The 15,150-nt window shown below is 40.2% G+C and overlaps 1 protein-coding gene across 3 annotated transcripts in view; it reads right to left on the bottom strand.

Annotated features, from left to right (window-relative positions):
• ADAMTSL1 (ADAMTS like 1) overlaps window positions 1–15,150 on the bottom strand; it is an 852,153-nt gene that overhangs the window by 361,457 nt on the left and 475,546 nt on the right. The window contains exon 1 of one of the 3 annotated variants that reach the window (XM_014845577.3): window positions 844–1,056. The exons of the other annotated variants lie outside the window; for them this stretch is intronic. Coding sequence (XP_014701063.1) covers window positions 844–906 — 63 coding nt within the window. The 5' untranslated portion in view covers window positions 907–1,056. Of the gene's footprint in view, window positions 1–843; window positions 1,057–15,150 lie in introns of those variants that run through there. 3 annotated transcript variants of the gene reach the window in all.

The raw sequence follows: 15,150 nt of genomic DNA, 5'->3' as shown, positions 1-15,150 counted from the left end.
TGTGCAAATTTTGGAATCAAACCTTCAGATGAGGTTTGCTAAGCTCCCTGCCCAGAACACTCTGGTTTAAAAAAATGTGCATTGCTATTAATATTTTGAGTGTAGATTTTTTTTGGACAGTAAATGTTCATTTTCTGCCCATAAAACCAAGTATGAGTCACAACGGAACATTTCCTTTGAGTCAAAAATGCAGTGTGTGCTGATGTTCAAGAGCAGAGCATCTTATCACTGTGACTGTGGAAAGCAGTCCTACAAAAGTCATCATTTTCTTCTTCAAAAGCAGATCTGAGATCAAAGACTGTAATCGTCAATTCATAAATACTAGCATTAACTTGTATCTATGGATGACTCGTAGTCATTATGAGCTATAATCTGGGTTGGCTGCAGAGAGGCTCTCATTCGCCTTTTACCTGGTTCCGTAGCACATGTGCGCAGAGCGAGAAGAATTCATAAAAGACAGTGGGAAAAGCCCCTCACAGCCCTTCCTTCAAAAACTTCCAGGAACACCACAGTGAGTTTGATTTCAGGATGCCTGTTACCCAAATTCCAAGCATACACACCACCATTTATACAGTCCTCAGCTCACAACGTCTATGCAGTATATCCCAAAGTTATGTCTCAGTATTAATATATACCTCTAACTAATTCCACAAAGTCTTGCAGACTTCATTATGCTTGGGAAGTTGGGGTGAAAGTTCTGAAAGAAGTTTTTTTTTTTTAAGTCGTGTCAATTATTTTACCTGGCATTTGAAGATAAAGATACACGCACACACAGACACACCACCTCAGCAGCACCCAGACTCAATGGCAATAGCAACGTATTGAAATGAAAAAGGCATTTACCAGGAGCAGGAAAGCCAGAAAGAGGAGCGGTGCGCCAGGAGTTGCCCGACGGCAGCATTCCATGCTTGGATCCTTGCCGGAATCCGAATCGGACACTGAATAAGCTGCTAAGTGCTCCTCTGCTTGCTGTCACCTCCAGTCCTGGTGCTAACACTCCAGCCCTGCCTATCAGCTTCCATCAGCCCCGCTCACATTTCCTGACCGAGGGGTGGGTGGGTGGGTGGATGGGTGGGGGGTAAGCTGAATGGAATCTCTCTCGGAGCAGGCAGCCAGCCAATCAGGCTCCTGCTAATCAGACATGCTGAATAACAAAGCCGGGGGACAGAGAAAGCGTAACAGCGCGAGCGAAAAAGGGGGAAAGGACGAAAAAGAAAGGAGAGCAGAGCGCGCGCCGCAGAGCAAGGAGGGAACTGCAAAAGATGCAGAATTGCAAAAGATGAGGCAAAGCCCTGTGCTTTTAACTAACCTGGTTAGTTCTTTGTGAGACACATTTCTATTTGTCGTTTGCTTGTGCTGGTGCCTGTTGCTTTGTAAAATACAGTAGCTCCCTGAGACTCTGTATTGTTCCATTCAGAAGAGAAACTGAATCCCTGTCAATATATAACATATGCCGTAGAGGGAAAGAACCATAGAGAAAAACTGACTTAGTGTGCCCTTTAAACGTGTTGTATACAACTGCTTTACTCCTTTTCCATAAAGTTCTTCTTTATTTTCCCCCCTTGACTCGGAAAAGGGAGACTATGTAAGTTTTTTAAAGTTCCTCGCTAAACCAAGTATTGGCATAAGTCACTTTGTGTATTCATGACTTGATCTGTAAATTTAAAAAAGCACATTGCTTCTTTGTAAAGTGACAATTTAAAACATCCAAGGTTTACTAATGCTGAAGGCACAATTGGAAATTTAGATCCCCAAGTGTAAAACGAAGCCCTTAACAAAGACTCTGGGATGAGTGGGGCTGAAATTTGGGGTTAAGGAACAGACTGGTTTTGACACATTGCCAACTCTCAACTCTCTGCTTTAACAGGGAGAGGAAAAGAAAGGATGAATTAAATCCTCGGTTAATCCCCAAACCTTTTAACCAACAGTTTCACCCTCCTCCTTATCCTCGTCTTTTATTGGAGCCATTATAACGCAGCAGAAAAGGCTGAAGTGAGTTTTATCTCCTTTTCCCTTCTCCTGTTGCAAGAAGGTTGGACGAGGAGATGACCTTCTAGGTCCAGTCCAGCCCTGGAGGAAGTGCTAATGAGCAGTGAAATGACAACAGGACCAGTAACAGCAAAGAGAAGGTCAGGAAGCTTCTCAGTCTGGTTAATCCACCAGCAAGAAAGATTTGACTCTACCACAAGAGGATTTTATTACAGTTTTAGAAAAGTGTCAAGTGTCAAACAAGGACGTCTTTCTTCTTATCTGCTACGGAAATCATTGAGTTTTTGAAAGAATGAAATAGCAAACTTGGCATTACATTTCCATAGGTGTGTCACCAGGAAGTTTTTCCTTTGTAGATCTCCTGATAGCCCAGGAATATTTATGGTGGAGGTAGAAGACATTCAGAATTAATATTCTTTTCTTTCATTACCAAAAAATACCAAGAAGAGGCATGAAACACAAATATGGAAAAAGCTGATCAAGCCATAATAGGCATGTGAATACAAGCAGGCCTGCCTATACACACACCTGCAGTTTTGCTTTTTAAAAAGGTGAAGAAAAGCAGGTTGCTCAGCTTCAGGGTACTTACTTCATATAGTATATCAGTTAAAGACAGAAGAGCTTTAAAATTCCCATTTTTCAACCTGTTAGGAAAGTTAGGGCATACAAAGATCCACCTTTTTACTCACGTAGGAAAATGGATAAGACAAATCCACAACAAAGAGGTCCAATTCTTGAAGTATGCTTTTGCCTTTCAGAAAGATTAGATTTACAAATCTCTCAAAAACTAGCTAAAGCTTGTAGGCTAAAGAGTTTTCACGAGCAGATGTAAAAATGCTTGACTGGTGTTATCTGTAATCCTCATCGTATTAAAAAAACGGATTGATTGAAGTAAACTTTCATTCATAAGGCTATGCTACATATCTCCTTTTACACATATGAGCTTCCTGCTACAGGGGTTTTTCTTCTGTCAGAGTCATTAGATAAAGAGTTTCAATTAGCTCCATAAAATGAAATATTCTATGTAACACAACTTCTTTCCTCTTCACACATAAACATCACTCAGTAGGCAGATCCAAAGGGGAGAACAGATGGTGGGAGAAGGAATAGTGGCAACAATGTTAATGATACGGTACCATTTGTAGAAGAATAGAAAAAATTGGGCGTGGTCAGAGACTAACTGGTAGCCACTTGTATGCTACTGTGGATTCCATCCCGCTTTGGAAATAAATACTGTCTAGATATTTTGAGTCGGAAATTTCTGCCTTGGAGTTTCAACAGACATGTCAGTGTACAGCAAAGTGGTCACCTCAATGAAGCCACTGAATAGTATGATAATCTTACAGCAAGCCCTCAATCACTCGGTGAACACCTGGAGGATGTCCACCACAGTCTCATGCTTCTGGTCCCTATGCTTGTAGCCTTTCCTTTCCTGTTGGAAATGCCCAGAGAAACAAGGAAAGGCAATTGCATAGTCAAACATTACACAACACAGGGGAAACTCCAGGCTTACTCTAACTTCAGAAAAAGGAGAATAAAATCAAGGTGGGTTTGGGTAAGTTTTGGGGATGAGCTAATATTGATAATTACAAATTCATGTGCTATTTTTGAAGTTTACAAAACAATTTTATACCCACAGTCTCATTTGACCTTTATGACTACTCTGGGAAGTTGGTTAGGTACTCACCCATTTTGTACACATACGGGTGTCCCTTGGTGTCTGCAGCGGATTGGTTCCAGGACTCCCCCTCCACACCCCCTGCAGATGAGAAAATCTGCAGATGCTTCAGTCCCTTAGTTGGCCCTCTGTATTGGCAGGTTTCACATCTGCAGATACACAGGACCGACTGTATGTGGAAACTGAGGCTCAGAGAAGTTAAGTGACCTGCCTCTGGCCCCACTGGCTAGAACTGGCCATTGGACAGCGTCTTCTGACTCTAAATCACTCTCATCTCATATACATATATATACATTTATGTGTGTGTATATACATATACACACATATATATGTATGTATGTATACACACATACACTTTCAGATGTTGGCAGTGGTGTCATACTGGCCGGAGAGGGACGTTTACAGTCAAGGCAAAGGAGAAGAAGGCAGGCTACCAGGTTTTACTACGGGTGTATGTTACCTGACAATGGAAAGTATCTTATTTTAATCAATAGCTTCTCTGTCTCCCATCTTTGTCATTTCTAAAACCTTTCTCAGTGCCAGGGAAAAATAACATAAAACCCTAGGTAATCTAGATCTATATGAACAGCAGACTGGGAAAGGCCTCTCATGGCATCTGAGCAGGGCGTTGGCCGGGTTCCTTTTTTCCTCTTCAGGTATCTAAATTAAAGCCGTCTGCCAGTGTCTGAGCAGGGGCAGTGGCCGCCATAATACTAGTTACCGGCTCCCTGCACAATATATTAGGTGAAATGAAAGCAGAAGCAAGAAAGAGTGTCAGGGCTGTCTGAAGCATCATTCCAAATGGTATGGATTTAACAATACTTAATTTAAAAAACACCAGCTTGGACAGGAGCAAGCTGTTAACATTCAGTGTGCTTTATGGCAGGAAAGAGTGAGCTAAACTCTTGGAATTTCTCTCCCTGGGGAGAGTGCCTTACAGGGCTCCTTCCAGAGCCACCTGTCTCTCCCTGGGGTTGGGCTTTCTCGCTTGGCCCTCCAGTTGCAGTAACTGGTGTCTGGAGGGCAGAGGGTCTTCTGGAAAGAACTCAGTGTGGGAGGGGAAGCTTTGACAAGCTGGCTAAGCCCTCACCTCCCCTCTTGAAGGAGGGGTTTATGGCAGTGCCTCAGCCTTACCATCCTCGTGGGCATGTGTGGAAGTTGTTTGACTTTCCTGGCTAATTCTGAAAATTAAAGGGAGGGAAAAATGGTGTGAGGATGGATAAGATAAAATTACAGGAAGCCAACCCCTATTCTCAGAGACAGAGCTGGAATTTGAGCAAGAGTCTGTTGCTTTGCAATTCACCTAATATCCATTTAACACCCAAGCCATTGGAGTGTTTGCTATAGTTTCCAATCATCTTTCACACATGACCTAATGTGATAGGAGCAGAAACTCTATAAGATAGAGAGTGATTATTACCCTCAATTTACAGAGGAAGAAACTGGTGCTCTTCTGTGGGTTCATAGTGGGTTTGAGTGAGTTCATCAAAATTGCTTATTAGCAGGTTGGAAATTGGAGCTATGTCTAAGTTCATTTGACTTTCCTCTGGACAACTCTCTGAGAAGTCAATGAAAATAGTTACATTTATTGAGAGACTCCCACATGCTGGGCACTGTTCTAAGTACTTTATTACTTCATGAAATCCTCACAATAACTCCATGGAACAGGTACACTCGTCCTCAAAGGGATGTTACTTATGGTGGATTGGCAGTCAACATTCATCCCAACCAATGCCTTCCTGAAGTGCAGAGGCCAGAAACCTAGAAACTACATGCCCCAGACTCCTTTGCAGCTAGGGTACTGGATATGATTTAGATTTGCCCACTCAGAAGCTCACCCACAAAATTCAGAAGGTAGAAGTGAGGCAGAGGCCACACTTGGCTCTCTCTGCTTGTAAAAATGGCTATGGAGCAATGTGGTTTGTCTATAGTCATGTTAACCAGTGGCTACCTTTGTGGATGCCAAAAGGCTGGCATGGGCATGCAATTGATTAGCCAGATCAGAGAGGTGGGCATGGTTCTGGCAACCCTTGCATTTCCACTCAGCAGGTGACTTCTTGGTTATGGAAGAGGCAGCCCCTCCCTTGGTAATCTGCTGCCACAGAGTAGCAGGGGAATCTTCAGAAAGTTCAAACTAGAGACTTTTTCTTTGGCAGTTCCAATTTTCCATGAGTTAGTTAATACCTATAATATAGCACTTTCTGCTTAAATTAGCAAGAATAAATTCTGTTCTCTGAAACAGAATCTGTGACTGATATATTCCCTTTAACAGAGGAGAAAACAGAGGCACAGAGAATTAAATAAATTTCCAAGATCACACACCCAGACAGAGGAAGATCTACAATCTGAACCCAGGCCATCGGGGTCCCTAACCATTAGGAAACACTGCTTCTGCGTAACGCAAAGGGCCGCAGGAGTTCCGAGAAGGAAGAGGCCTGTGCTGGTTTGAGGACTCAGTGAGGAGTACTCAAATGGGAGAAACAGAAATTGAACTAGACCTTGAGGTAGACAGAGACGTTTAGCAGATGAAAAGGGGAAAGGCTTTGCAGGTGAGGAGAACAGAGCAAGCAGAGGAACATGTGAGGCCAGGCTCTGACTCACCTGAGAATTTTAGGCTGCCAAAAGGGGAAAAGTATGTTCAATTCTTTGTGCCACGGTCTCAAGTCACATCCTCAGTGATCTCTCCCTACAGTCTAGCACTGCATGTTACATATGGAAGGAACTCAACAAATTTTAAAATTTGATTTGATTCACCTCCAGCTGCCTGAAGCACTAAGAGCCTCAGCTTACATTTCTTCCTATTGTCTACAGATGCTAATTCAGGGCTGTCACACTGTAGGTACTTGGTTAGAATCTGTGACCCCGGCCAGTAGCAGAGAGGAATTCTGGAGGCTGGTTGGTGCAGTGGGAAGAACCCAGATATTGAAGCCAGACAGTTCAAATCCTAGCTGTTCCACTGACTACCAGCAGGGATCTAAGGAAATAGCTTGCTGAAAGTCTCTGTGCCCAGTGTTTTGTTTCTTTGTTTGCTTTGCTTTTGTTTTCGGCTGTTAAATGATGAGGGTGAGGCTCACACTGCAGGGCGGTTGTGGGCAGTGGAGTGAGGGGTTTACAGAGTCTAGCTCAGAGCCTGATGCAAAATAGGACATCCGTAAATCTTTGCTATGCTATGTCAGGGGTATACAAGTGTCCACTGTACACGTCTTTCAACTTTTCTGTGTGTTCAAAAATTCTAATAAAATTCTGGGATAAATTGTTAATATAATTTAGATTCGAATTCTAGGACTCCCTCCTCCCCAGAAAAAACAAGCAAACAAACTCATAGCAGAGCACTGCACTGCATTAGCAGGATAGAAGTGTTCACCACCCCCAAACCGGCAGTCCTTGTTCCCCATTTTTCTACGTTGCTGGGGTTATGTCATGGATCTCAGAGCCTTGCTATTGAATTAGATTCAACGGAATACTTACTAAGCGCCTACTGTGTGCAAGGCATGATAAATAGAGAATTTTAGCAACAGATAAACTGTCTTTTGTAGCCTTTCTGACATAGAGAGATACCAATTTAATTGCTGAGGTTTGAATTATGGTTGTAATATTCGTATATTAAACCCAAGTGTAATATATAAACCCAAGGCTCTTGATTCTTAGTTCGGTACTATTTCCATGACATCATCCTCCACAGATAAAATAATTACACCAGAGCCAGACAATAAGGTGAAGGGGTGTTAACAGATTTATAGACAATACAGAGAGAGGGGGATTAAAATGCAAAAGCCAAATTCCTCAGCTTGGCATTCAAGGACCTCCCTGATCTGCTTCCAGTCCCAGGATAATAGAAAGTCATGCTCCAGCCCAATTGAAATACCTCATTTTACCCCAATACTCGGAGTCCTTCCACTATTGTGTATTTGTTCATCCTGTCCCTTCTTCCTGGAAGGTGCTTCCTCCCATCTCGGCCTTACTAAAATCTTTTCTATCCTTTAAGGTGTAGCCCGAATGTCAGCTCCTTCACCAAGTCTTGCATGTAATTGACATTAAGTACTTGTTAAATTAACAGGTGAGTTAATTAACATATGCTACATCTCCAGATATGGTAGCACAAAAAAAGAAAAGCAGGGGGGAGAAAAGCATGCAGGAGAATTGCAAAAGGAAAGGTAGTCTCTGAAAATTAAGGAAAAATGTAGATTAAGATGGAAATAAAATGTGAAGTTCAGAATAGCAATTAAACCATGGAAAACCAGAGTACTCTTCTCCTAAAAAACCAGACCACTGGGCAGCCTTCAGTTTTATTCCTGTTATATGCTGGTTATATTTGCCAATACCAAGTAGACGAATAGTTTCTCTGTTAAGTTAGAAAGATTCTCTCTTATCACAATTATAAATTTTCTGTCAAAGAAATATGGAAAACTATCAAACAATGGAATACTGAAAAAGAACCTATTAATAAAAATAATTTATAGCGTAGTTTATTTTTGAAGAGTCTGTAAAGGGCATGGAGTTTATGGGTAAAACTGGATATTTTCTCTCTCCTACTTGAAGATGCGGTGGGCCTTTCTTTTGAAAAGACTTTCATGAAGGAACTTGGTAAGTATGGCAAAAAGGAAAAAGATACATGGGGGGGTGGGTAACAACATAGAGAATTGAATACAAGCCAACAACAACAAAAACATTACGAATATGCAGGTGTCCTGAGGGGAAAATATGCGGTGCAATTGGGAGAAACAGGTAAAAGAATCTAGAGATTTCTCTTTGTTGCATGTGTATTTCCTAGAAGTTAAAATCCAGTATTGGTTTCCCAGCACAGAAACTAGTAGTTATGAAAAGTATAGGGTTCCAGGGATAGAGAGGAGAGCCCCTCCTCCTTAGATATGATTGTAGGGTGGGAGCCAATCCCAGAAGCCTTTGGGAGCAGCTGGAAGGGACACAAGTCTTAGCCTTAAGGTTTTTTGCATTTAAGGCCAGCAAGCTAAAGTTTGCTGCGTGTCATTTGAGCAAACTTCTAGGAGGAATATCAGTGGGGGCACGTCTGCGGTGTGCAAAATAAAGAGGCCGCAAGGTCCAAGGTGCATGACTGTGCTGGTTTTGTCGCAGTCTGCTTTAGCAAGGTACATCCCTGTCCAGATGGTCACACAGGCCTAGCATTTGGTTCTGGTGTTCAGTTACATGTCTTCCCTTTGCCCCTCCCCACTGCTCCTTCTGTGCCCCCCTCCCCTTTCTGTCACTTGGACTGAGAGAGAAATGCTCTTGTCGGCCTCAGAATGGCCTTGTAAGTAGAAGGCTTACTATAATCATATGCATTTACTTTTTCTCTCAACAGTTTGGTTCTTAAACTCACACCTGTATTGTAAGGGAAAAAAATTTTAAATAACATACCTGTGGCAGAAATATTAGCTGTCTCCCAATAGCCATTATTCTTTTTCCGCTTTGTTAACAAACATGCATGGCCACCCAGAAGAGAGACATTTCCTAGCCTCTCTTGCAGCTATGTGTGACAAAGTTCTCACTAAGAAGATGTAAGTGGAGGCAGTGGGTACAATTCCAAGTAATGTCCTTAGAAAAAGGGGCATGCCCTGCTTCACTTTTTATTCCTTTTTGTGGCTGGAATGATGATGTGAAGACTGGAACAGCCATCTTGGACCATGAGGTAACCTTGAAGTCTATACTGTGTATCAGAAAAAGGGACTTAGCTGCCTGACACTCTGGAATATCATGATGGTCCTGGACTGCCTACCTTCAGACATTTAAGAGACAAAGAAGTGTGTTTGATACAACATGTATGTTGTAACATAATATATGAGTGGCAGGACTATGCAAAACTATTAAATAAATAGGCCAAGATGTCTAGTCTTCTGTCAGCTTAGACCATCAGAAAGCTACAAGCCTGGGCCATTTCATACTAGCCTCTTGCAGAATGATCTTAGCAGATTTATGGATAAGCACTATGCCCCTGGTTTTGACTAATGGCCAATATAGACATGTAAATGTGTGGAACACTTCTAAGAGTGTGTTAAATTATCTAGGACAATTTTGCTTATGTGGCTCAATTATCTAAGAATCCCTATGGCAAATTCTGAGAACACAATGGTCAAACACAGAAAGCATGTCTTTGACCAGCTGGTACATTTTATTTTTTAGATATTGAGAGCTCTATAACTCCCAGATTTTTCCATCTTTGCTTTGGCTACTAGGAAGCTCAGAACAAAAATTTGTGCTCCATGGCTAAATATTTTCTCAGCCTATGGTTTTAAAACATCCCCTCACTCTTTGATTTTCACATTTTGTTATTCCATGTAAGTGGTTTGGTCTTTTTTACGTTGCAATTATTTTACTCTAAACAACCTTTCAATTTGTTTGGAAGAAGGATAAAGGTACAAAATAAAACATTATGATTATAAAAATGCAGTCAGCTATGAAGCACTCTGAAGGAGATGGTGGAATGTGAGAGTGATTTCATGCTGATGAAACCACTGTTTTTCTTTACCTTACAGTGACTAAACTAATTTTTGTTGCCATCGTGATTTATTAAACTCTCCAAGGCTATCCTATTCTTTCTAAGGTTCACATTTTGTTATCGTTAGTTATTTGGAGAAACTCTAAACTTATGTAAGAAAATTTGTTCAAACTGGATTATTCTTATATGTCACTTCTGTTGGTACAACACCATTCAAAGGGAAACGTTAGTTCCCCCATAATTAAATTTAATACCTTAGTAGAATTCATATAACAATACTACAGTTTCATTTGTACAGGTTCCATTAGTCAAATTTCTGATTTAGCTGAAATGATTTCTCTTCAAGCTACTATTACAGATGACGTCTATGGGGGAGGGGTTGGTGATTTCCTGAGTCACCTGACACATGGGATGATACTGTTTCCATCTGGTTCTAGTTGACTCAGTTGCTCAAAGCCTCATGTTAGTGAAGCTTGGCGTCATGAGGGCACTGTTGCCCTACACTGTACAAATGTATTACTGGTCTCAAGAAGCCTGGGAAAGAGAATTAATGAATCAACTGCAAATCATTACTACCGTCTAGAGAAAGAACAGCAACAAACTACTCAAACCTTAGACCATAAGCCTTGAGGCAGGGTTTGTGTCTTGTTTGTTCATTCCCAACTTTTGGCTTGGCTACCTGGCACAGGTAGGAGTCTAATAAATGTTTGCTGAATGTAGGCATTGAAAAAGCACAATCTTGACTCCTTAAAACATTAAACTTAGAAATACCATAAGACCCAGCAATTCCACTTCTGGATATATCCCCAAAAGAAATGAAAACAGAGACTCAAGCAGATATTTGAATACCCAGGTTCACAGCAGTGTAAGTCACAACAGCCAAAAGGTGGAAGGAACTCAAGTGTCTGTTGATGGATAAATGGATAAATAAAACGTGGTATGAATATACAATGGAATCTTATTCAACCTTAAAAAGGAAGGAAATTCTGACACATGGATGAATCTTGAAGATACGTGTGATTCTATTTATCTGAGGTACTTAGAGTAGTCCAGTTCATAGAGACAAAGTAGAGTGGTCATTGCCAGGTGCTGGAAGCAGGGGGGAGCTAGAGAAATAATGTTTAATGGGTACAGAGTTTCAGGTGGGGAGGATGAAAACATTCTGAAGAGGAATGGTGGTGATGAGTGCACAATAATTTGAATGTGCTTAATGACACAGAACTGTACTCTTAAAAATGGTTAAAATGAGGGGCCGGCCCCATGGCCGGGTGGTTAAGTTCCCATGCTCTGCTTCGGCGGCCCAGGGTTTCACCAGTTTGGATCCTGGGCACGGACATGGCACTGCTCACTAGGCCACGCTGAGGCAGCGTCCCACATGCCACAACCGGAAGGACCCACAAGTAGAATATACAGCTATGTACTGGGGGGCTTTGTGGAGAAGAAGAAGAAGAAAAAAAAGAAGATTGGCCACAGATGTGAGCTCAGGTGCCAATCTTAACAACAAAATAAAAAAGAAACATAATTCATTTAAAAAAATGGTTAAAATGATAAATTTTCAGTGATATATATTTACTACAATACAATTTTAAAGAAGAAGAAAAAAGAATATAAAAGAAAAATTAATTTACCTGTGTAAAAGCAATCCCCAAAATCCCCTGGTGTGAACTCCTAATCCTTGTGCCAAATAACCATAGAACTCAATGTGATGACGGGTACGATGAACCGTGTCTGATTACTAAATTTCTTACAAGTTAAAAATAAATAAAGCAAGCACAAGCTTTACGAATGTTACGTCAACAATGCCACCCTCACTCAAAAGGAAAGCAGACGTTAGGGAAGTATTTCTCTGAACTAAGTTTTCACAATTTGTAGATTCTATTTGGTTCTCCCAACTTAAATGCAAATGAGGCTGCGATCCCAGGGCCTTTGCACTCACTCTTCCTGCTGTCTGGAATGTTCTTCCTCTCATTCTTCAACTCATTATACTCTGACACTTCCTAGATCTGTCAATCTAAACTGGCCTTTCCTGTTGTTTGTTTTCAATGGCTTCTTGCTCAGAACCCACCATAGTTCATAGTTATAATTCATTTGTATTTATATTTATATTTACTTGTGCAATTACATATTTAATGTCTCTCTCCCTCGTTAGACTGTAAGCTCCACAGAGGCAGGTACCATTCCAGTTTTGTTCACCACTGTATCCTAGCATCTAGCATGGGATCTAGCACATAGTAAGTGCTCAATAAATATTTGTTGAATCAATATTTGTTGAAGAATAAATTCATCTCTAAACAAGCATTTTATATTTCACTATAATTCAATTTCTCAAGCTGGATAATGGATAATAGGCATTTCATTATTTTTAAAAATACTTTGTACACATGCACACATATAATTTATACCTATATTATGTATATTTTTAACATACACACAGACTTTATATATATATATCGTATGTATATGCCTTTATTTAATTTATTTATATATCTTCATATTTATTTCCCACCTGTTAATCGATGGACCAAGGAAGTCAAATGTTATTTCCCAGTGTCTAATCCCTTTCCTGCCTGCTTCCTCAAAGGCCACGATTATGGTTCAGCATCCTGTTGTATTTCTCCTTTCTCTCACTCCCAAGGTCTGTGTTAGACAGCTAAAGGCAAGTAGTTTACTGCTTTGCAAGTGAATGCAATGTCATTTCTTCTTTAAATTTTATTCTGGGATACTAGTTTAATAGTGAAAAAGGTTGGGTAGATTAAATAAAAGACAAGGAAAATTCATCTCACCTTACAGGTGAGCAGAGCTGATGTACTTAACATGTCTAGTCCTAATGATATAAGAACAGTAATGATATAATACTTTCAACAAATTAAAGAGAAAAGGATGATACATATAAAATATTCTTATCAAAAATAATATATTTTGATATATGTAAAAATCGGGTTTGTAATAAAATTTGATACTGATATTTATTTAAACCTGCACATTTGTGTACTATGTTTCTTAACTAAGATAAGATTTATTTTGCTTCTTCTTTAATTATGCAACTTTCTTGGGTTCACAACATTCCCTTTGAAGGTGAGGTGTAGAAATCAAGACTTGCTTTAAAATCGCCTTTATTAAAAATTAGATTGGACATACGTATTTAATTTTTCCTGCAAAATGACCATGTTTTGATATCTTTAAATGGCCAGCGTTACCACTCACAGCCCAATATAATGTCTTTATGAAGAACTAGCAGAAGTAATCCAGGGTGCCATTTGCTTTAGCAGTCTATAAATATTTCCCCTTCTTTTGGAGGGGAGATTTCCAGTGACATGTGAGTTTGCTCACCATAGACAGGGATGTCATCCACTGTACGTGTTACAGTGGAATAGGTCCTCTGTGTGGGCTTCAAAAGTGTTATCTTGGGGACTTCTTGTGAATGACCCAACACAGTATTGTCATGGGTCTGTTCAAGGAAGAACACACTTTTGCAAAGAATAAAAGCCATGAAAAGAAGCTGAGGGTAGCGATAGTACCCCGGTGCAAAACTTGCATGTACACCTAGTAAAACTTGGAAATTGAATTCACTCTGCTTCAGGTTTCATTTTTCCCCCTCTTAAATCCGAGTATGACACAGGCATCACAAAATCTGCCATAAATAATTATTCACAACTGTCTGCTTCATTTTGAGTTCTCTGGCTTCTCTCCATCCATAAAACCTGGATCTACTTTTACCACTAAAGAGGATGATACCCCCTCGGTTAGGGCTGAAGAAGTTGAAATTGAAAAAGAGCTTGCTGTGCAGGCAGTTAGTCTCCATCTTATGGGGAAACAAAAAAGGGTTTCGCCGTGGAGTTAAGCGAGTCCTTGAAAATCTTGACAAGATTTATAAATAAGATATGGTGTTTATTTATTGTTTTAAAACTTTCCATTGTGCTCTTCTTGGTAATGTAATATGATATATATTTTTGCCAAGAATAGGGTGTGGCTGCTCCGTGGCTTAGCTGATCATGAAATATCATGCTTGAGACTTGAGTCAGAACATCAAAACAATGCAATTCTGGAATGAGAGTGCCAACAGTTTTCCCACTTCTGTTAGATTCAACTCTATTCGAGTTGGGAGCATGAGTAGGTTTTCTCGTTACTATGTTTAGTCATGACTCCAACTAAAGCTTGAATTTTATACTGGCTTGCTTCTCCACTCTGAGGATATCTTCCTCCCTTGCAGCCAGTCTTCCTCCCACATTCCTTCTATTCCTTTCTTCCTTCCTCATTTCTTTGTCAAATATGTTTGTTAATAATATCATTATTCTTGCAGGGGTTAAAATTAGATGGGAAGAATCATACCTAGGGATCGCTCTTCAAAACACCCAGCAGTGTAGGTTAATGAGCTCACAAGTTTTTAAATAACCTAATGAATCCAACTTCTTAAACACTCATCTCCTTAGTTCTACGGGAGATTTGGGAATCAATTTTTGTAAAACTTGACATAGTTCAATACTTTCCCAGAGAGTCTGTGAACTAAGTCAGTTGGGGGGTTTCTCTGCTCATCATGGGCCCTTTTGGTATGTAATTTCCTTGAAAGCAGAGACTCGGTCTTTCCTGTTCACTTCTGTAACTCCAGTGTCTAGAACAGGGTTTGATAGATCTGAGGTGTTCAATAAATATTTGTTGAATTGATGAATAAAATAACTAGTGGGGTAGGGTCCCAAGAGCGAAAGAAGACTTGAAATCAAAATGTCTAGGTCTATGCCAAGAAACTCGGATCCAGAATGATAGATCAAATATGTCCAAGAAAACATCAATAAAGTCTGACCAATGAAATATAAAGGACATGTTATTTATGATGTATTACTTCCTGTATAACATAATTTGTAATATAAAAAACAAGCATTTTATATTTCACTATAAGCTGCTCAAGAGCAGGTACTAGGCTCTCAAATAATATTTGCTGAATGTCTAAATAATGGAAAATCCATGCTTATAGGACTATTGTCTCAAACAGATATGTGGGTCATAAGTATGAGACTTCTACAAGTCAGTTATTACG

This window comes from Equus asinus, chromosome 23 (assembly GCF_041296235.1).
Source record: "Equus asinus isolate D_3611 breed Donkey chromosome 23, EquAss-T2T_v2, whole genome shotgun sequence".
NCBI lineage: Eukaryota > Metazoa > Chordata > Mammalia > Perissodactyla > Equidae > Equus > Equus asinus.
The sequence above is the reverse complement of the archived record's forward strand: the minus strand, read 5'-3'. Positions and strand labels throughout refer to the sequence as shown.